Source organism: Lycium barbarum, chromosome 11, assembly GCF_019175385.1.
Source record: "Lycium barbarum isolate Lr01 chromosome 11, ASM1917538v2, whole genome shotgun sequence".
In the NCBI taxonomy this organism is placed as follows: Eukaryota; Viridiplantae; Streptophyta; class Magnoliopsida; order Solanales; family Solanaceae; genus Lycium; species Lycium barbarum.
Genome location: NC_083347.1, coordinates 119,221,981 through 119,244,951, shown reverse-complemented (window position 1 = coordinate 119,244,951; position 22,971 = coordinate 119,221,981). Strand labels below are relative to the sequence as shown.

Sequence of the window (22,971 nt, the reverse complement as noted above, 5' to 3'; positions counted from 1 at the left end):
AGTATTAACAGGGTAAGAATTGCGGCCTATTTTCTTGGCTGTTATACTTTTTTTCCCTGAATGATTAACATAAGTAACACTTTAAATGAATACACTCGAGGAATATTCAACAGTTGAAATCGTTTAACAACCCAACAAAAATGGGAGTGGTTGTTGAAATGGTAATAAACAAAATAAAAATCTGTGGTCGGCAAAGTGAGAAACTAAAGTAAACAGAAAGTTAAGAAGAATAATTATCAGTGTTGTTGCGGTGCTTACGCTTTTGGAAATTATACGTCTGTGTGCGTGTGTTACCTATTTATTTTTATTACGTAAAGTCATCCAACTTAATGAAATTTTATCACACCAAAAATACTTTCATTTTTTGTTTCATAATATTCATCCAATTTAATTAAAGTTTATCATACATTTTTTTTTTTTAATAAAAGTCATTCAACTTTGACCAAGTTACCTAATAAGTAAATTTAACCTGAATTCTTATATTGTATATCAAAATATGGCATGCCAGTGCTCCATCTAAAGTAACTAGTTAACTTAATAAAATATAAATGTAATGGATCAATTTTAGAGACCTTCCCTCAGGTTTCTCTTCGTAACACTAACTACGTATTACCGTTAATGACAGTATTGCCGTTAATGGCAGTATTAATAGGGTAAGAATTGCGGGCTATTTTCTTGGTTGTTAAACTTTTTTTTCTGTGAATGATTCACATAAGTAATACTTTAAATGAATACACTCGAGGAATATTCAATAGTTGAAATCGTTTAACAACCCAACAAAATTGGAAGTGGTTGTTGAAATGGTAATAAACAAAATAAAAATATGTGGTCGGCAAAGTGAGAAACTAAAGTAAACAGAAAGTTAAGGAGAATAATTATCAGTGTTGTTGCGGTGCTTATGCTTTAGGAAATTATACGTTTGTGCGCGTGTTACCTTTTTGTTTTTATTTCATAAAGTCATCCAACTTAATGAAATTTTATCACACCAAAAATACTTCCATCTTTTGTTTCATAATAATCATCCAATTTAATTAAAGTTTATCATACAGTTTTTTTTAATAAAAGTCATTTAACTTTGACCAAGTTGACTAATAAGTAAATTTAACCCGAATTCGTATATTTTATAACAAAACATGACATGAAAGTACTCTAAAGTAGCTAATTAACTTAATAAAATATAAATGTAATGGATCAATTTTAAAAACATTCCCTCAGATTTCTTTTTGTAACACTAATTATGTATTGCCATTATTGGCAATATCAATAGGGTTAGAATCGCGGGCTATTTGCTTGGTTGCTAGGATATGATAGACAAGAAGAACAATCTAATCCCTAAATAAAACAATTTGAAAGATTTGTAAGTAACAGATCTCTTATATTTGAATTTTGATATTAGATTGTAATTTGGACTTTGGAATAATGGACTTAAACTTTTGGCCAACAAATTATTATATTACTTGGATTCTGGCCTACGAATTGAATAAGTAATCATTCGTTCTGCATTTAATGTTTTAAATTTGCTAGGAAACTTCTACAATTAGAACTCAAAATGGAAAATTCATTTTTAACTTTAGAATCCGGAATCATAATTCATCCAAAAATACGTAGGGATGTAGTAGCTCAGTTGGTTGGCTACCTGAACTTTCATCTTGTTAGTAAGGGTTCGAATCTCTATGTTGTAATTCCCTCCCCCCTTTCCCTACCCTCTATGTAATAAAAAACAAAAAAATCATCCAAAATACAAATTAGTTGTTATTACAATATTATCTAAGATGGAATGTATTTATTTAGTGTCGAAAGGGTATAAAAGTCGTTCAATAGTTGAAGGATATTTTGGTTAACCAACATTTATATTCGTGCCTTTATAATAACTAGCAATATATGCCCGTGCGATTCACGAGCCGAACATGTTTATTCACTTTAATTAACTAGTATTTAAGGTTTGTATTTTAAAAATAACTTTTAAAAACATTCTAATTGTTATTATATATAACAATATATACAAAATGTATTTTATGTACCATCACTTCAGTTATAATTAGAAAATGAAGTTTAAAATTTAAAAACATATGATGGAATTAAGTCTTTGATATGGAAAGAGTTGGACTTTTTCTCAAAAAGAAAATTAGTAAGAATATGAGGAAAAATTAATATTTTGATTCTAGATTTTTTCTTTTAAATTCTTCAATATCTATGTGTATACCAACAGATTGATATCCATCTCAATTAACTAATTATTCAGATCCAAACATAAGAACCATTATTGTATATATTGGATTTTTTAAAAGCAAAACTAATAAAATATTTTTATTAAATTAATTAAAAATATATTATAATTTTTTATATTAACAATTATAGATTTTTTAAAAAAAATACAAAGAAATTAAAATTAGAAAGATATATGTTATATCGTAAATGACCAAATTTTGATTCCGAAATGAAAATATAAAGTAATACATGTAAAGAAACAATAATTAGAGAATGCAAAAGAGAGTAAAATAAGTACAATATTGACAAAGAAGAAAAACATGGATAAAAGTCACTCCCTCCGTTCACTTTTACTTGTCCACGTTGACATATCAAGAGAAAAAAGAATTCTTCTTCTTATTTTAACCTTTACATTAATTACTCATTTTTAAATCATTTTCTAAAGCTATTGAGACTATACACCAATAAATATGGATATTATGATAAAGTATATACTTCATTTATTAATTCTTAAAAAACGTAAAAAGTCAAAAGTGGACAAGTAAAAATGTACGGAGGGAATAAATATGTGTAGAAAAATTAAAATTGAAGTGCATATGTGTATACATGAGAAGAGAATAAATACTCAGTACTATGACATATGTCCAAGTAGGATAAAAAAGTAGTTGGTTAAAGTGTACAATGTATATAACTTTTGATACAAATTTGCATTGCTATTATTCGTCCTCTCTTCACATTTAAAGTATTGACAAAGAAGGAAAATGGGGATAAAAGTCACTCCCTCCGTTTACTTTTACTTGTCCACGTTAACAAATTGAGAGAAAGAAATTTTTGTTCTTATTATTAATTTTACGCTTCACATTAATTACTCATTTTTCAAATTATTTTTCAAGTCTATTGAGACTTACACCAATAAATATGAATATTATAGTAAAATATATATACCCCTCCGTCCCATATTACTTGTCACTTTCCCTTTTGCATTCCCTTAAGAAATCATAAATAAAATATGTATTTTACTATCTTACCCCTATTTTTCTCCAATAAATACATTCTAATCAAAATTGACTATTTTCAAGAACATTTATTACTAAGGGTAAGATGGAAAATATTTAATTAATTTTATCTTAGTTTTGTAAATGAACAAGTAATTTGAACATATATTTTTAGTAATGTGGCCAAGTAATATGGGACGCAGAGGGTAAGATGGGAAAGATTTAATTAATTTGATCTTAGTTTTGTAAATGAATAAGTAATTTGGACATATATTTTCAGTAATGTGACCAAGTAATATGGGACGGAAGGAGTACTTTATTTATTACTTCTTAAAGAACGCGAAAAGTAAAAAATGAACAAGTAAAAGTGCGTGGAGGAAATAAATATGTGTTGGAGAATTAAAATTGAAGTGCATAGGTGTATACATGAAAAGAGAATAAGTAGGCGTTTGGCCATAGAAACCAAAAACTTTTTCAATTTTTTTGAAATTTTGGAGTTGAAGTTGTGTTTGACCATAATTTTGAAATTGTATTTTTTTTGGTTGAAATGTACCTATTTTGGTTGTGAAAAAAGTGAAAAACAAGTTTTTCTTGTTTTTGGAATTTTCATGGCCAAATGCTGATTCCGAAAAAAAGTGAAAATTTTTTTCGGAAAAAGTGAATAATTCTTGTAGCCAATCGGGTCGTAAATATTCAGTACTATGACATATGCCCATATAAAAAAGTAGTTTAGTAATGTGGCCTAGTATTATGGGACGGAGAGATACTTCATTTATTAATTCTTAAAGTACTTGAAAAGTAAAAAATGAACAAATAAAAGTGCACGGAAGAAATAAATGTGTCGAAAAATTAAAATTAAAGTGCATACGTGTATACATGAGAAGAGAATAAATATTCAGTACTATGACATATATTTATGTGGGATAAAAAAGTAATTGATTAAAGTATACAATTTATATAGTTTTGATACAAATATTTATTACTGTGTTAGTCTCTCTTGGATACTCATATATATAATAGAAATATAGATAGGTGTAGATATATAATAATTTTAAATAAATAGTAGTCATATGTTTCCAAAAAAAAAAAACAGTACTCATAAAATAAACCCGTTGAGACATTGAGAAGACAAATAATTTCACAATTATCCCAAAAATAATAGTAAAAGGACGTTGAGAAATACAGCTAGCGTGTTGACAGAGTGGCAAAAGAACAAGAGCCATCACTATCAAAGCTCCAAGTTTGGTACACGATATTAATTGGGATATTCTAGCATTAACTGTGAAATTAATTTTATATCATTTTTGGTAGAATGTATAAATTTATACCTTATACCAAACAAAGTATAAAATGCATTCCAAACTTAAAGATGTGATATTCCATCTTATCTCATTAATCTTGAAATTATTTTATTCCATCTTCTAAATGAGATAAATTAATCCAAAAAATAAAATAAATTAGTCCCAAAATAATAATTCTGAAATAATTCTATCTACTTACCAAACGACCACTAACATAATATATAACCAAATCAAAGTGGTGCGACAATACAGCCTGAAAAGCATAGCTATAATAAGTCGTCTTTTTTTTTTTTCTACGCATTTGCTTTCACACTACTCTCAAATTTTGGTTATTTTTGAAGCTCCAAAGTCCGTAAAGGTACGTAACAATTTCTTCTGTCACACACTCCGAATTAATCACTCTATCCCAATTTATGTAACATTTTTTTTTTATTCAGTTAAAAAAAAAAACACTTTGTAGGTTTAGTAGCAATTTAACTTTTAAATGTCCTTTATAGTTACACATACAATCAAACCTCTGTAACAACATCGTTGAGTCCTAAATTTTTTGGCTATTATAGAGAATGACTATTATACATGTATAACAACATTAACATTTAAATAATATTTTGCTGTTATAGGCAAAATAAATGCATAAAATCTAATTTCTCATTTTTAATTGCTAAATTCTAAGCTTGATAGAAAGAAAATCTTTTAATAATGAAAATATATATTTTCATATGATATTTTTTCACAAATAATATATTAAAGGATCAAATATTTGGTTAAAATCTCTATACTTATTATTGGTAATCATAAATATTCTATTTTTATAAAGATGATTAATTATTATATTAGCAAAGAAAGAAGATAACTGTTATATGGGGGTAATTTGACAAAGAGCAATCTGCTATAACGTTATTTGTCGTTGTTATAAGTAAAATATTGTTTTAAAAAAAATAAAATATAACATAAAAAATTAATTTCGAAAAAATTAAGTTGTTATGGAGGGGGTGTTTTATATGCGGAAAACAAGGTTTGACTTTATTTGTACCTTGTTTTAGACAAAAATTTCATCAGTTCTTACTTTATGTCTTAACCAAATGAAAAATGGCAAGACAATACAGCTTGAAAAGCAAAGCTTATGATAAGTCTTAAGAGCCTGTTTGGATGGGCTTATGCCTATAAGCTGTTTGTAGCTTATAAGTTAAAAATAATAAGTTGGAGTGGTCTAATTTATTTTTTTGACTTATAAGCTGCTTTAGATAAGTTAAGTCAAATAGGTCCAATTATTTTTTTGAGCTTATTTTAAGCACAAAATAACTTTAAGCTGGCCAGCCAAACACTCAAAAAAGCTGAAAACAACTTATAAGTAACTTATAAGCCAATCCAAACGGGCTTTAACTTTTTTTTTTTTTTTTGGCTTATAAGCTGTTTTCAGCTTATAAGCTGCTTTAGATAAGCTAAGTCAAATAGGCCCAATTATTTTTTTGAGCTTATTTTAAGTACAAAATAACTTTAAGCTAACCAGTCAAACACTCAAAAAAGCTGAAAACAGCTTATAAGCAACTTATAAGCTAACTTATAAGCCAATCCAAACGGGCTCTTCTCCTTTTCCTTCTTCGCCTGCTACCGTCCGATCGATCATTTCTTCCACACTAACGACATCGTTTTCACTCTCAAATCACTGCCTTTATGTTTTCAATTTTTTCTTCTTCATAAACTCAAAAATTAGTTCATTTTCACATCTCCCAACACAATTCCCTGTTGTTCCAAAATTTAAGGTACGTAACAATTTCTTTTGTCTCTCTCTGAATTACTACTATTTAGGATTTGAATTGAGTTAGCTATAGTTTAATTTCCTAATTTTAGTGGATTTTTTTTTCTTTAAAATTGCTGGCCATGCTGATCAACAGTAGAGAATTTAATTAAGATAATTAAGTTTGAAGTGATTAAGCTTAATCAGAGTTGGAGGTTTTATTTTATAGAAATTTGCAAAAAATGGTGATGAGATTAGTTCACAATGTTTATTTTTATTTTTGTAAATTGTGCTCATGAAGTTTTTACGTATAAATAAATGATATTCTCTTTTTAGGGTTTAAAACTATTTTTACGTATAAATAAATGATTTTCAGAAAACGAATGAAATGCATCAATTGACTGAAGTGCAATCTTCTCCTTGTTTTAATTATTTGGTTCGTCCGTGTTGGTGAAAATACAATAAATTACAGTTGAAAATAAAAGATATCTCGCTCTCTTTACGGAGATACAACTCCACTGCGGTAGAATCGTCACTGGTCCAAAAGTATAACTAAACTCCAACAGTTCGACACATCATAATCAAAAGGAATTGTGTCATTCTTTTTGCGATAGATTAAAAAGGTAGTCTATTACATAAATTAAGTAACTTTGGCAGAAATCTTGTATTTAAATTTAAATATTTATTTAATATATCTAAATAATTTATTCAAAACCTAATCAGTAAAAAAAAAAAAATGGGATTCAAAATCCTTAAATTAAAAATCCCGACTCTGCCTCTTTCTTCAAATAATAATTATGATCAAGCCAATATTACTTCATATGAGCACTAAATATTCTTTCAACACACTTTTTAGCTTTAACTTCATAGTTTCAAATTTTACATAGAAGCCAAGACCCTCTCTATTCTTTCTTTGGTTTTTGAGATCTCCTCATGTGTGAAAGATGTAAAATCATATAGATAATACATAACTGAAATTGCCAATTTCAAAACTCATAAAGAAACCCAGATATGCTCCTCGCTAATTATGTAAAATATACCTTAAAACAAAACAATGTAAAAACTAACTTACTTTAATAGGTCAAGCTTTGTTCTTCCTCATTTGAGAACTTAGTGAGACCAGACAACAAAACAACTTATTATAATTAATAATATGGTAATTGAATTGGCAAGTTTATAATTCCCATTCCTCGAATCAAGAAAAAATAATTAAAGCATGTGAAATTGAACTGCAAGAAAGTAAAACGAAATGACCATAAAAAATTCAAAACGAAAGTGTTTTAAGTTAAAATGTTAATAACCCAAATGCCAAAACTAAACAAATAAGTTGATCAAAATAGCAATTATCTGCTTGATACATATTTTCACACTTCGAGGACAAAAACTTCATCTAGATTGTAACTTATTTTCCACTGAAATCAGATTGTACCTAAAACAAAAGAAATGAAAAACATTACTTTCTCGGTCGAAAAAATTTGAAACACAAAAAATGAAAAGAAAATTGACAAGGCAGAGAAAGGAACGAGTGTTACTCATTACATTGTTCATCACAACTCATACCTCAATTTATACAATTTGAGATTACAAAAACGGAAACACTCCTGTTATAATTGAAACTCTAATAAATTGTTTGTTCAAATTGGATTAGTGTATACATTATTCCCTAAATCAAGGACAGTATATACTAACGGGATTTTCTTGCATATTTAGATAATGTAAAATTGAATGATTGCTAATTGATTAACTTTCTAACTCATTTTACACCATATGAATAGTTTTTGTCATATATAAGCATTCCTTATAAGTTATATCATCTCACATACGGTAACTTCGAATATTGAGCAACAAATTAGGAATAAATTATTTAGGTAGAAGTAGTAGATTATTTGTAACTAAAAAATAAGAAGAGATTATGATGTATCATTTCAATTATGGTAACTCCGAATTTTGAGCGACAAATTGGGAACAAATTGTTTAGGTAGAACTAGTAAAATATTTATAGCTAAAAAATAGGAAGCTATTACAATGTATCATTTCAATTATGGTACTTTTACCTTTTAATTCAAAGTTAAATTCAAATTGACTTTTAACACGATTTTTTGAAAATTAATTATCTTTCAAGTCAAATTTAAACCCATTAAACTCCATTAAACTATGGAATTTTAGTGAATAAATAACTCATTTTAGAAGATACCTATATCACATCAACCTTAGCATACGTGTGCTTCAACGCTTTAATTAAAAAAATTAAATTCTATCATGTAATATTATATGTTACTATTTAAAGGAGTATTCTTGATTATAAAGTAGATCCAAGAATATCAACTAATTATATTTCTCCAACCACCAAATTAGGTGAGTACATTATTATCTCAATTGACTTTTAACCAAAGTAACAAAGGACAATATTATATCTTATCATATAAAGGAGTATTCTTGACTATAAATTAGATCCAATAATATCAATTAATTATATTTCTCCAATCTACACCAAATTATGTGAGTATCAACTAATTATCTGTTAACCTATGTCACATTTGCCTCATCATACTTGTGCTTCAACACTTTTTACCATTTATTTTACTTGATTGTCAATCAATTATTAAACAGATTATAAGTAGTAAATGCAGTAAATAATATGCAAATCATATTGATTGGATCTAAGGGCGCGAATAATTCATTGGAATTCAATGATTTCTCCTTTCACTTTTAACCTATATCACATTTACCTTAGCATACGTGTGCTTCAACACTTTGAGTAAAAAAAAATAAAATTGAATTCCATCATGTAATATTATATGTTACGGAGTATTCTTGATTATTAATTAGATCCCATAATATTAGTTAATTAGATTTCTCCAATCAAATACACTAAATTAGGTGAGTTCATTTTATATTGTCATCTTATTCTTTATAAAATTTGAGACAAATAGAATTTGTTGCCAAGTGGCTTGTTCATATTACACCACTTGACTTAATATTAAGCTAGACTAACCTTCTTTTAATATAATATAGATAATTTAAATAATCTAATATAGCTAATAAAAGACCATAAATTAAGAAAACAAAAATGGATTATATACAAGATAATCATACGTATGAATTGATAAAAAAGGAGGGGAAAATATCAACATTAATTATTTATGGGAAAAGATGTATCAACATTAATTATGTGAGAATCTTCATGTATTGGGACAAACTAAAATTGAATTGATGAGAGATGATTCCTGCAGCTCTTGATTTAAAATGAAAAGGATAGCAATGTCATTATATTAAGGCTTAATGCATATGCAACCCCCGAACTTGTCCTTTTTTTTATTTTTTTTTATTTTGACATCTTAACTAAATATTGTTCATATTGAACCTCTGAACTTGGCCTCAAGTGTGTCTATCAAACACAATCTAACTTACATAGTATTCTATCTTCAATATAGCAGCATGCTAATATATATTTTTTAATTTAATTATGCCTTTTTTAAGCTAAAATTAGCAGCAATTGAGAGGAAAAAAAATCACAATTTATTTTTTGCTTCTAATAAAAATCAAATTTAAAGGATTTGATAGACATACTTGACGATGAGTTCAGGATTCAATAAAAACAACACTTAGTTAAAGTATCAAAATAAAAAAAAAGGGGACAAATTTAGGGAGCTCCATATGCATTAAGTCTTAAATAAATTAACATAAATGAAAACAAAGGATAGCAATGTGATTAAGGAGTCTGGAACCAAAATGCCCCCAAAAAAATTATTTTGAACCAAAATACCCCAACAAAAAAAAATGTTACAAAAATACCTTTAGCGCAGTAGCAGTTCACGGAGATGGAGCCGTTAATTGCTTTAGCGCAGTATTTTACTGTACTAAAGTTTTTATTGTTTTGTTTTTGCATAGCGCAGTAAAATACTGCGTATAGCGAGCACTAAAAAAAAAATTTTGGTAAACTTTTTTTTTTTTTTTTGCAACACTTAATGTGTTTTTTCATACTTTGACCAATGATTAGTCGCGTATGAAGACTTCGAAACGTCAATATTTTATATAGAACCTGATATTTTTTTCTGCTTATAGTAATGTAGGCTCAATACATCAAGGATACGTAGACGTTCGGATCGTCATTTTAGGGGTTGAAAAGGTGCCCAAAGTAAGTTTTGTTTGAAAAAACTTAGTGTTTGACTGTAAGGTTATTTTAGTCAACTTTATATGTCGAGAAAATTAGTCAGCTTTATTTTCAAAAATTGAAACCACAGAAGTGAAATTGACATTCATAGCTACATTACCGTGGGATTTTTACGTTGAAATCTATTGTGTATCATCATATTATAAGTAAATAAAACTGAAAATTTCACGCCAATTTGGGGGAAAATTGAAATTGAATGTGATAAAAGGTGTTTTTTTTTAAATCGGCTCGGCCAAACCACCTTGCGGCAGTTTGTCCGTATGGATCTCGAAAAAATATGCAAGTTCTAAAAAAAACGCGTAAAACGGACGTCCGAGCGCAAAGTTATGACCATCTAAAGTTTGACCACTTTACAACTAGTTTTTCTCCCTATATTTTTTAGAATTATATTTATATTCAAAATAAATTTATGTCTTGATTAAAAAATAACACGCTTAAATTAAAACCTTAAAAAATAAAACACTTAAACCTTAAACAAAACTTACTTCGGGTACCTTTTCAACCCCTAAAACGACGATCCGAATGTTTACGTATCGTATCCTTCATGTATTGAGCCTACATTATAGTATGCAAAATAAAAATAAAAATCAGGTTCTATATAAAATATTGACGTTTCGGAGTCTTGACACACGACTAATCGTTGGTCAAAATATGGAAAAACACTAAATTTTTTCAAACAAAACTTACTTCGGGCACCTTTTCAACCCCTAAAATGACTATCCGAACGTCTACGTATCCTTGATGTATTGGGCCTACATTATTGTACGCAGAAAAAAATATCAGGTTCTATATAAAATATTGACGTTTCGGAGTCTTGACACACGACTAATCATTGGTCAAAGTATGGAAAAAACACTAAGTTTTTTCAAACAAAACTTACTTCGGGCACCTTTTCAACCCCTAAAATGACGATCCGAATGTCTACGTATCCGTGATGTATTGAGCCTACATTATTGTACGCAAAAAAAAAATCAGGTTCTATATAAAATATTGACGTTTCGGAGTCTTCACACACAACTAATCATTGGTCAAAGTATGGAAAAAACACTAATTCTTTTCAAAACAAAACTTACTTCAGACACCTTTTCAACCCCTAAAATGACGATCCGAATGTCTACGTATCCTTGATGTATTGAGCCTGCATTATTGTACGCAGAAAAAAATATCAGGTTCTATATAAAATATTGACGTTTCGGAGTCTTGACACACGACTAATCATTGGTCAAAGCATGAAAAAACACACCAAGTGTTACAAAAAAAAGTTTACCAATTTTTTTTTAGTGCTCGCTATAGCGCAGTAAAATACTGCGCTATGCAAAAAAAAAATTCTTTAGCGCAGTATTTTTACTGTGCTAAAACAGTTAACGGCTCCATCTCCGTGAACTGCTTTAGCACAGTATTTTACTGCATTAAAAGTATTTTTGTAATAATTTTTTTTATTAGGATATTTTGATTCAAAATAATTTTTTCGGGGCATTTTGGTTCGGGACTCGTGATTGAGGTAGTTGACAAAAACAGCTAGCGTCTTTATAACAAGAGCCAATCGCTATCAAAGCGCTCTCCCCATAATAACCAAATGAAAAATGATGAGACAATACCGGCTTGAAAAGCAAAGCTATAACATAAGAGCCCGTTTGGATTGGCTTATAAGCTGTTTTCAGCTTTTTTGAGTGTTTGGCTGGCCAGCTTAAAGTCATTTTATGCTTAAAATAAGCTCAAAAAAATAATTGGACTCATTTAACTTAGTTTATCTAAAGCAGCTTATAAGCTGAAAATTCAGCTTATAAGTCAAAAAAAATAAGTTGGACTAGCTTATAAGCTGCAAACAACTTTAAGCTGTAAGCCGATCCAAACGGGTAAGTCTTCTTTCTCCTTTTCCTTCTTCGCCTGCTACCGTCCGATCGATCATTTCGGGGCATCGTTTTCACTCTCAAATCACTCTTCTTAAACTCAAAAATAAGTTCCATTTTCACATCTCCCAGCACAATTCTCTGTTGTTCCAAAATTTTAAAAGGTACGTAACAATTTATTTTATCTCTCTCATTTACTACTCCCTCCGTTTTAATTTATGCCAACTCATTTGACTGGATACGGAATTTAATAAAGTAGAGAAACTTTTAAACTTGTGGTGTAAAATGAGCCACATATATTTTGTGTGACTAAGGTAAATCATTCTTTTTGACACGAACTAATAAAAAAATAGGTTCAGATAAATTGAAACTGAAACGGAGGGAGTACTATTTAGGATTTGAATTGAGCTAACTATAGTTTAATTTCCTAATTTTAGTTTTTTTTTTTTTTTTGCTTTAAAATTGCTGGCCATGCTGATCAACAGTAGAGAATTTAATTAAGATAATTAAGTTTGAAGTGATTAAGCTTAATCAGAGTTGGAGGTTTTATTTTATAGAAATTTGCAAAAATGGTTGATGTGATTGGTTCACAATTTTTTTTTTTTTTTTAAATTTTTGGTAAGTTGTGCTCATGAAGTTTTTACGCATAAATAAATGATATTCTCTTTTTAGGGTTTAAAATTGTTTTTACGTATAAATAAATGATTTTCAGAAGGAATGAAATGCATCAATTGACTGAAGTGCAATCTTCTGTTTGTTTTAATTATTTGGTTAGTTCGTGTTGGTGAAAATACGATAAATTACAGTTGAAAATAAATAAATAAATAAATAAATATTCACGCTGAGGCGCGGATATTTCGCTGTCTTTAAGGAGATACAAGTTCACTGCAGTAGAATCGTCACCGGTCCAGAAGTATAACTAAACTACAACAGTTCGACACATCATAATCAAAAGGAATTGTGCGGTTCTTTTTGCGACATATTGAAAAGGAGAGTGTATTACATAAAATGGGACAGAGGACTACAAAAGTTAATATGTTATCGGCGGAATGCATAAGTTCCAATAGTTGACATGAGTTGCAGACAATGTGTTTCTATTGAAATTGTCGTTATGCCTCAATCTCAAACTAGTTGGAGTCGGTTATATGGTTCCTTGATATTAATTCTGCTCCTTTTGGTCCAGTTTATTCCAGTACTCATTTTCTTTTAAAAGGAGAAGTGACAACTTTTGCTTTGAATATATCTTACAACAGTGAATATTTTCACTGTCAGAAAAATTGGGGATGGCTACCATGTAATTCTCATGTCAACAAGCATTATGGTCAAGTAAGGAACCTACTAAAGTATAGATTGAAATGAATTGCGGCTGCTTTGGTGCCTCAACTCAGCGTCAAGATACACGAGATACTGGAGGTTGGTGCATACTTGAATCTTGGATATAAGTTGATTAGTTTTTTCTCAGTTGAATGATTTATTTAGTTGTTTGATGAATTTATCATAACTTAATATTGCCTTCAGCGTTAATTCTTATATTCCTCTATAGCTGGTTGATCTGTATGTGGCATTTCATTTTATCATGATTGGTGTGGCATTCTGTAAATCGCTCCAATTCATCGTTTTTCTCTTTCCTTTTCTAGTAATCTAGATATCCCTTAGACTGCTGTAATCACAGGGGATTTGCATAAATTCATTCAAGATTATTTGGTTATTGAAATAGGGTACTGAATGAATATAATGTGTGTATGTCTGCCATATAGATGATGAGACGTTCCAGAAGTAGTTGATATTTTGATTTTGATCCGAGGGGTCAATCTGTATTTGACCTTTGATTCCAAACGAAAAGAAAAAGCCAATCAATCAAAACTATATCTCAATCTGATTAGTTGTGTTGACCGTGTGACTACTCTGTCCAGTATTTAGAGAATTCATTGTAATTAGACCGTTTTTATGTTGACTGACAAGTGACTGAACCCTTCTCCCGGATCTGGAAAAATGGAAGTTCTCTAACATTAACTAATGATCGAGAACTTTGAGTATTCCGCTAACTAGCTTGCTCAGATATCTGTCTCAGATCATCTTATAAAGGGTAAGGATAAAAGACAGTTGGTCAAGTGGCACCACTATTAGTTATTTTGATAAAAGAAAATTTTACTGTACCAAGTGGCATGTAAAAAGTTATACAGCTGCCTGCATCAATAATCACAGTTAAAGGATGAAAAAGTTCCATCTAGTGTTTGTTTGTGGGGCAAATATGAAAATTTGGTGAATATGCGATTTCTTACATTAGTTGCTTAAGATATCCTTCTATCCATCTTTTTCTGCGACAACTTTAATTTTACATTCTGTTTCAATTTCATGGACACACTTATATTTTCTATGTCAGGCTGCTCCACTACAAAGACAAAGAAATTTTCATATAGTGAATTACGAAAAGCAACCAACAACTTCCACCAAAGTAATAAAATAGGGCGAGGAGGTTTTGGGACAGTATACAAGGTCAACTCTATTCTGTAAATACTTCTCTTCCTTTTCATGCCAGAGCTTTATTGCACAGACAACTTCCATTTGCTTGCAATTCGCATGGTGCTCTTTGCATAGTTACATTACCGGAACCTTTAAACCTTTGTCTTATAATTTATAGGAAGAGATATATTATCTGCGATTCTACAAAAGTTTGCACCCAAAACTTGTTACTATGTGATTTAATTCTCATATTTTCTGCCTCTTAAAGAAAGTTTTTTCCGAAACATTTTAAGTCCTGCAAGTGTCAGTTCATGATTTTGGCATATACGTAATATGAGACTAAGAGTTTTAGTGAATAACGAAGTCCTTGGACTTAATTCTTATGGTGCATTGACATGCTTCTTGAATGATTATTAACTTTAGTGCGACTTTGTAGGGAACTCTAAGAAGTGGAATAGAAGTTGCTGTGAAACCGCTTTCTGCTGAATCGAGGCAGGGGTTGCGTGAGTTTTTGACCGAGATTGAAACCATATCAGATGTCACACATCCCAATCTGGTTGAGTTGATTGGATACTGCCTTGATGGAAATAACCGGATCTTGGTCTATGAATATTTAGACAATACGAGCCTTGATCGAGCACTTTTTGGTAAATTTGCTTGAAATAAAAAAAAAAAAAAAAACTTCACCATCTATGAATGGGTTACTGAAAATGGTGCTTGCTTTGCAGGTTCCGGGACTAGGAATGTTCAATTAGACTGGGAGACAAGGGCTGCTATTTGCTTGGGTACTGCTACAGGTCTTGCTTATCTACATGAAGAACTAGTGCCACATATAGTGCACCGGGACATCAAAGCTAGTAATATACTGCTTGATAAGGATTATAAACCAAAAATTGGAGATTTTGGACTGGCAAAGCTTTTTCCAGACAATATCACTCACATCACCACACAGATAAAAGGAACGACGTAAGTCTCCTGAATTTATTGTTGAAACTTCAATGTTTTCTGTGGCTAGAAATTGGTCCTTCCTACTTTGTTTAATAGAGAGATTTAGAAATAGTTATACTGCCTATGGGATACTTACCTGCATGATGAGAAGGGCACTTTGGGGAATGGAGATGGATATGGGCATGGGTGGAGCTAGGGGGAGGGTAAGACTCGAAAAGGGTGATAATATTGGATGTGGCATTCAAATACACATTATTATTCCCACAGTATGCTAAAATTATTAGCTTTGTTTGTCATACAAATATAGCTTTAGTTATACCAAAAAGAATAGCTTTAGTTATACAATATTTTCTACTCATAGTTCTTACCTTGCTTTCTCTCAATTTCAACTGCCAATCACTATCTCTCAGTTGTTCTTGTTTGTTTGCTCTCTGCATTTATTGATCTATTTGGTGATCAAGTGCTTTTTTTACCTATGAACTTACTGAAATGGTGCATTCTCTCCAAAAGATGTCCTGTTTTAAAAGTTTAAATGGTGCCATGGAGTAACTGAAAGCAGTGTTCTTACTAATATATCTTTGTTTTTCTAAACAGTGGCTATCTGGCACCCGAATATGTAATGGGCCGTCAATTAACGTCCAAGGCTGATGTTTACAGTTTTGGGGTCCTAATACTTGAAACAGTTAGTGGCAGGAGTAGTGGCAGTGGTACATGGCAAGGGCAGAAGTTACTCCTGGAATCGGTGGGTAGAATTTTCAGCTTCCTTGATTTCTTTCTAGATCTACCATTCTGTTTCCCAATAGAATCAACAGTTTATTGCATGAGGTTGTTTACTTGCATTTGCTACTAGTATTTGCGTATACTGATTATTGTTATTTAAAATATGAAAATTCCCAGGCACATCAAGATGCGATTCTATAGATAATAGGGGTGAATCCATCTCTGTTATATATATGTCAGTCAACAAATTATAGATAAATAGGGGTGAATCCATCTCTTATAAGTATATATCAATCAAAAAATTAAATGTGCCTCAACTAATTTGGATGGTCATATGAATTATCCACCATGCTCTATTTGGGGCACATTTCTTTCCAATACTTTAAATAAATTGTCTTGTAAAAATATCCAATAGTGTCTGATTAATCTTTTACTCCCCCTAGAGATGTGAACAGTTGTTGGAGTTTCACCAATATTAGTGTGGTTTTAGCTAGAGCAGAGCATGTTGGAATCAAAGGATTTACATGGCCTCTGAACTAATGTTTAATCATTGTTATCACACTTATTTGGTTCCTTGTATGAAAAATTAGACTTACCTTATGTCCGTCGTTTACCAGTAGTCTTGTAGTCTTTGGTCTCATTAAAGATTTGTATATTTGATTAGGAATAGGTGTGAGATTTAGAGAACCTCTAATTTACTAGTAGTGGAAAGAAATGAGCCCAAATAGAGTGGAATGGATAGGGAGAACTCATACAGTTTGACCCTAAGGCATAGTTGTTTGGAGTCTCAAATGTAAATATGTGCAATATGAGATTTCTAGATTCAGAGTGGAAAAGAAACATGAACAAGACAATAGGGTATTTGAACCTGTTTCTCCAATCTGGGAAAAGGCACAAGAGTGCAAACAGATAATGCTATTACAAAGTGGAGCTGATCCGACAAGGTATTCATTGGTAAAAGATGGTACTTTACAGCAATAGGAGATTGTGCCGACCATCAAGGATTCATGTTATTCTGAGAAAGAGGATCTAAAGTCCAATTGTCCCGTTTGTTGTGCCAAATGGGTGTGTTTGTTAGTAGAATTGCAGGAACTCAATAGAATTCGAGTAATTCTGTGCCAATACAGGAGTTATTCAGAGACAACTCGAGTTGATCAGCTGAAAGAGAGAAAATGGAATAGAAGTAGAGTAGAATCTGTGTATTGTATTTTCATAGATGATTCCAATGTAGTGTATTACAATGCTTTATAGTGAATGAATTACTAACCTTAACTGAATCTAAGTACTAACTAGCTTCTAACAACTTGCTCTAACTAACTAGTGGAACAGTAACTAACTTTCCCGCCAATAACTAATTCAACTAACTACCATTTAACTTTTGGAATTCCACTGTAACTAACTCATTTCAATTGCTGATACTAATTCATGTATCAGTACTCCCCTCATCAAGAGATCCTTGACCTCAAGGATCAAATTGAGGAGACCTTGTCTTGAGATTGTTGAAAAATTCCCAAGTAGCATTGTCGGCAGGTAATCCATGCCACTTAACAAGTACCTGAGCCACAGGTTTGTTCCCACGCTTGACCATCCTCCTTTGTGAGATAGCTTCAGGTTGAGGGCAATTAGGATCAGCTATATCAACAGAAGGTGGAATAGAAATTTGAGCAGGTACTGCATAACACTTCTTAAGCAGAGACACATGAACTGTCTGGTAACAAGAGAGTATAAGCCACCTGACCCACTCTTTTAGTAATCTGAAATGGACCATAGAACTTAGCAGCAAGTTTATGATAAGGGTGCGTAGCAATAGACACCTGCCTATATTGCTGAACCTTGAAATAAACCCCACCAAAGTCAAAGTTTCTGTCACTTCTATGAGAATGAGCTTGTTGCTTCATTCTCAGCTGAGCCCTCATTAAATGATGCTTCATTAACTGTAACTTGAATTCTCTATTCAACAAGGTATTATCCACTTCAGCTGAGTCAGACTCACCAGGAAGGTATGGCAAGTGTAGAGGGGGAGGTCTACCATACAAAGCTTCATATGGTGTGGTGTGTATAGCACTATGAAATGACGTATTGTACCAGTATTCAGCCATAGGAAGACAGTCAAACCAATCAATAGCATTCTCATTACATGAGCATCTTAGATAGGTTTCTAAGCACCTATTGAAGACCTCAGTTTGTCCATCAGACTGAGGATGGTAAGCTGTAGAAGTATGTAATTGGACTCCTTGTAAGGCAAACAACTCTTGCCAAAAAGAACTTGGGAAAACAACATCTCTGTCACTAGTAATAGCATCAGGAAAACCATGTAGTTTGACAATAATATCTAGGAATGCCTTGGCTACTGTTTGAACAGAATATGGGTGTTTGAGAGTTATGAAATGACCATACTTACTCAACCTGTCCACAACCACTAAAATAACCTCATGACTTTTGGACTTAGGTAATCCATCAATGAAATCCATGCTAATCTGAGACCAAACCACACCAGGAATGGGCAATGGTTGTAATAAACCTGGATAAGCTGCAAGATCAGCTTTGTTTCTTTGGCATATGTCACACTTCTGCACAACACTTTGACATCTTTCCTTATGCCCTTCCAGTAAAAGAAGGTGAGAACCCTTCTCAATGTTGCCTCTACACCTGAGTGACCACCTTGAGGAGTGCAATGCCAAAGTGAAATGATGGAAAACCTCAGTTGTGGTACTCTATCAACCACCAGTTTACCCTTCCTCCTTCTCAGCCGATACCCATGAGAACTGACTAGGGCCCTGACCAGCTTGTAATTGTGCAACAATAGCCTTCAAATCAACATCTGTTTCCCAACTGTGAGCAATATCATCCATCAGCTGAGAACTAGTTGTTGAAATCACAAGTGTGAGTAACTCAGCACTAGTTACCCTTGACAAAGCATCAATAACCTTATTTTCAATTCCCTTTTTGTACTCAATAACATAATCAAAAGGCATCAGCTTAGTTAACCACATAATTTGGGAGTTTGTGTGTAACTTTTGCTCCATTAAGAACTCCAGAGCCTTCTGATCAGTTCTTATGATGAATCTCTGGCCAAGCAAATATTGTCAATCTTGCAAAGAGTCAAATGCTGAATATTTGCTGAAGTTAAATTTTCTTGTATGGATTTGTATCTTTTTGCCTCTAAATGTATCCTTTTGTAGCGTATCCTGCTATAATAATTTGAACTGCTCACATCATAATACTAGTAGCGTAAAGGCCGTAATTGGGAGGCAGCCATATATTTGACTTGAACACCATTTACCAGTCATTCAAATAGACAAAGAGCAAGCAACACCAAGAAATGTGAAAATATACTTAGATATGTAAATTTTGCTAGTTTTCAGGCTAAATAGTGAGGAAACTTTCAAGTAACTATAGCAAATAATATTTGTTCCTTTCCTTTTTTGTCTGCTCGCGAATTCATGATAACTGCTCTTGAAAATACAGCACCCAACATTCTTATAGCTCCCAAAGGTTTTGTTATCTAATGACAAATCGAATTACAATTTACTGCATCAGGCATGGCAGCTCTATGAAGAGGGAAAACTTTTGGAGTTGGTCGATCCAGAACTGGGCGATTTTCCAGAAAAAGAAGTCCTCAAGTACATCAAGGTAGCTCTCTTTTGCACACAAGAAACTGCAAATCGAAGACCGATGATGAGCCAGGTTCTTGACATGCTCACAAAAAACATCAAGCTAAATGAGAATGAACTCACACCACCAGGATTTTTCCAAGATTCGGGGGGTTCTAGTAGCACACAATTAAAACTGAAGTCATCTGAAAGCAGTACAAGTCATCAAATGAGTTCTGTACCTCTTACAATTACTCAGGTGACCCCTAGATAATCAATTTTTCATTTGTGAATGGCAATTGAATATTTCAACTCAGGATGAGTTGACAGCTTTAGCTCTACAAAAGAAGAGGAATTTAGGAAGAAACTATTGCCCGCGGGGCTTTGGGTTCAGTGATAAGGATATTGCAACACGTGATATGTGGGTTAGGCGCATATGTACACCAACTACAGTTGGACAGAAGCTGTAGGGAATTTCTTTTGTATTAAAAAAAAAAAATGGAAGAAGTTATGTGAATTAATGATACCCTATTTTTTCTAATTATTTGGTTTTATCCTTAAAGGTGCTCATATTTTTGTCATTCTGCATCGTCGAAAGCTTTCTTTTTTTCTTTTAAAGTGATGCAGTGAACGCTGTTTGGAGGTTAATAGTGTCTCTGGATCGACATGCATAGAACCAGACTAGGCGAATTGTTTTATCTTTAATTTCTTTTACTTTTCTACTGTTGTATTTCTGTTCTTATTTTATTTGGATCCCAGTTTTAATCGCTGCATTTGAAAGTAAGGGTCTGGATTAATCTTGTATTAGTATCATCTAATTGGGTTTTTAGTTTAATTTTACGATCTCCAAAGAAAGAAAATAAAAAGGTTATGCAAAGAAGGATAATAAAGAAAACATTGCAATCAAAATCGATTGCTTCAATTTTTTGAAGTTCTACACAGTTGCTCTACTTACAAAACTTCCCAATTTATACACAATTTTTTATGTATAAAGCTAGTTCATGCACGAGGGGTACGCGATAATGTCATGTTTTAATAGTTATGCTAACTTCAAATTAAACCTGGGGTTGTGCCAACTTCATATGCAGGTCCGTAGTTGGGCTCTGCAAATTAACTTCATAACTCAGGTCTAATTTAGAATTTAATTTCAGCCTTCTCCTTTCGACGCCTGTTCAAATTAAAGTAAAGCTCATAATTAGACATATGGTTCTGAAATTAGACTATGGCACTCAACTTCAGACCCGTATATCAAAAATTTGAAACTTCAAATCCACGATTTTCAACTGCAATCGTTCGCGAGTCTAAATTAGCCTTTCTTCATTCGCGATTTTCAACCAGCAGGCAAAGATTAAATGCAAACATAAAACATAATCTGGTGCGTTTCTTTGTACATCACAATGTAGCACATTTGAGTACAGCTAAAGCAACATATTAATATTGAATCCATTAACTTAAAGAACCAAACAACATTCTGTTACCCTTATTTAAAAAAAAAAAAAGAAAAGAACCGAACAACATTGACACAACCCTTGGAACAAGATGCCTGCTATGCAAAAAGAAGGTTTTAGAGGAGTATCTCCATAAGATCTTCTGCATCCAAAAAGATCGAATAATTGCAGCGACAATAAACTGGTTGTAGTGACAACTTTGCTGATCAAGGAAAGGAAATTTCTTGCCTTAAAGGACATCATACTACAAATCCATTAAAGCATTACCAAAATCTTCAAAAAGAACAAATAATTGCAACCACGGTAAACTGGTAGCAACAACTTTGCTAATAAAGGAAAGGAAATTTCTTGCCTTAAAGGATATCATACTACAAATCCATTAAAGCATTACCAAATTCTTCACCACCCCCAAAAGTTTCATATTGATAGAAATCAAACAACTTAGAACAAAGTTTTACGCATTTCTAGATTTGGACAGCTGAGCTCCAGGGCGAAGTACTGAAATTTCAAAACTTTCCAGTAATAGCAATTTCAAATCTCTTGACAACTAGAAAAATCCCCAACATCCCCCAACCCCCACCAAGGCAAAAAATTAAGTGCTAGTTTAAGAAAAAATGGCTAACCCCACGAAGAAAGGTGGAAACCACTGATGCAATAGTTTTCAAAACAGAAAGAAGTAGAAGTAAAAGTATGGATCCAACAACTCCTCACCATTAGGCCTCTATTGCAACTAGTATTCTTCAACCTTCAACACTCCTGTCAAGAAAATCATTAGCAGAATTCAGGCAAGATAAACAAGGCACACGAAACCAAAAAGCGTAAAAGAAATTACTCACAACTAATTTACATTTCCTCTTTTGTATACATAATCATACAACTAAAGATAGTAGTTTGGGACCTCCCCAAAATCAAAACATCATCATAGCATTTGACAAATGCCTCTACTTAGTGCATTTGACAAACATCATCAAACCAATTCAAACGGTTGTTGTGGATCAAAAGATAAAATTACACTCATTATCTTTACTTGCAACAAATAATTATTTATCCCTTAAAGAAATGACAAAGAGGTGACAAACAACTATGTTTTTCTGTTAGCATTGATGAATCTAGAAACTTGCAAAAAATACAATATTCCCTTTGTCCAAAAATTTGCCCCCTTATCGACAAAATTGCAATTGCAGCGGACGGAAGGAGTACCAAGTATTTATAATGTAACACTGTCATAATTGTTTATTTTTCATATTAGAATATTATGTAAAAATGTTAATATTTCAAAACGTATTACTAGGGACAATGATCTATAAAATGCACCTATATTGTTTAAACAAATTTATTGTTTCGTGTCCCTTGGTGTTTATAGTTACTTGTAGCTCTATATCATCAGAGAATGAATCACGTTTCAACTCATCCCAAGCTATTTTGATATGGGACACTAAGGTCAGATATTGTGTTACTAAAATGCAACTCGACCTTAGGGCTCAACCTTAAATTGGCACCATATTCTGGCCATCATATTTCTATAGGATGAGG

General features: G+C 31.8%; 1 protein-coding gene and 1 long non-coding RNA gene across 3 annotated transcripts; one reads left to right on the top strand and one right to left on the bottom strand.

Moving 5' to 3' along the window:
- Positions 1–12,076: 12,076 nt before the first annotated feature.
- LOC132617110 (cold-responsive protein kinase 1-like) lies at positions 12,077–20,552 on the top strand. 2 transcript variants are annotated; one of them, XM_060332009.1, is made up of 7 exons: positions 12,077–12,430; positions 13,539–13,679; positions 14,650–14,762; positions 15,166–15,376; positions 15,458–15,695; positions 16,272–16,419; positions 19,938–20,552. In XM_060332009.1, the coding sequence occupies exons 2-7, from the start codon at positions 13,622–13,624 to the stop codon at positions 20,262–20,264; spliced, it is 1,095 nt and encodes a 364-aa protein (XP_060187992.1). In that variant the 5' UTR covers positions 12,077–12,430; positions 13,539–13,621; the 3' UTR covers positions 20,265–20,552. The 2 variants fall into 2 exon arrangements, with proteins under 2 accessions (XP_060187992.1, XP_060187991.1); XM_060332008.1 differs by having other exon boundaries at positions 13,520–13,679.
- A 707-nt stretch (positions 20,553–21,259) lies between these two features.
- On the bottom strand, positions 21,260–22,608 carry LOC132617759 (uncharacterized). Its single transcript, XR_009573823.1, has 2 exons — positions 22,275–22,608; positions 21,260–22,194 (listed from the first exon to the last, which is right to left on the bottom strand). It is a non-coding gene; the product is annotated as an uncharacterized LOC132617759 (long non-coding RNA).
- Positions 22,609–22,971: the final 363 nt, after the last annotated feature.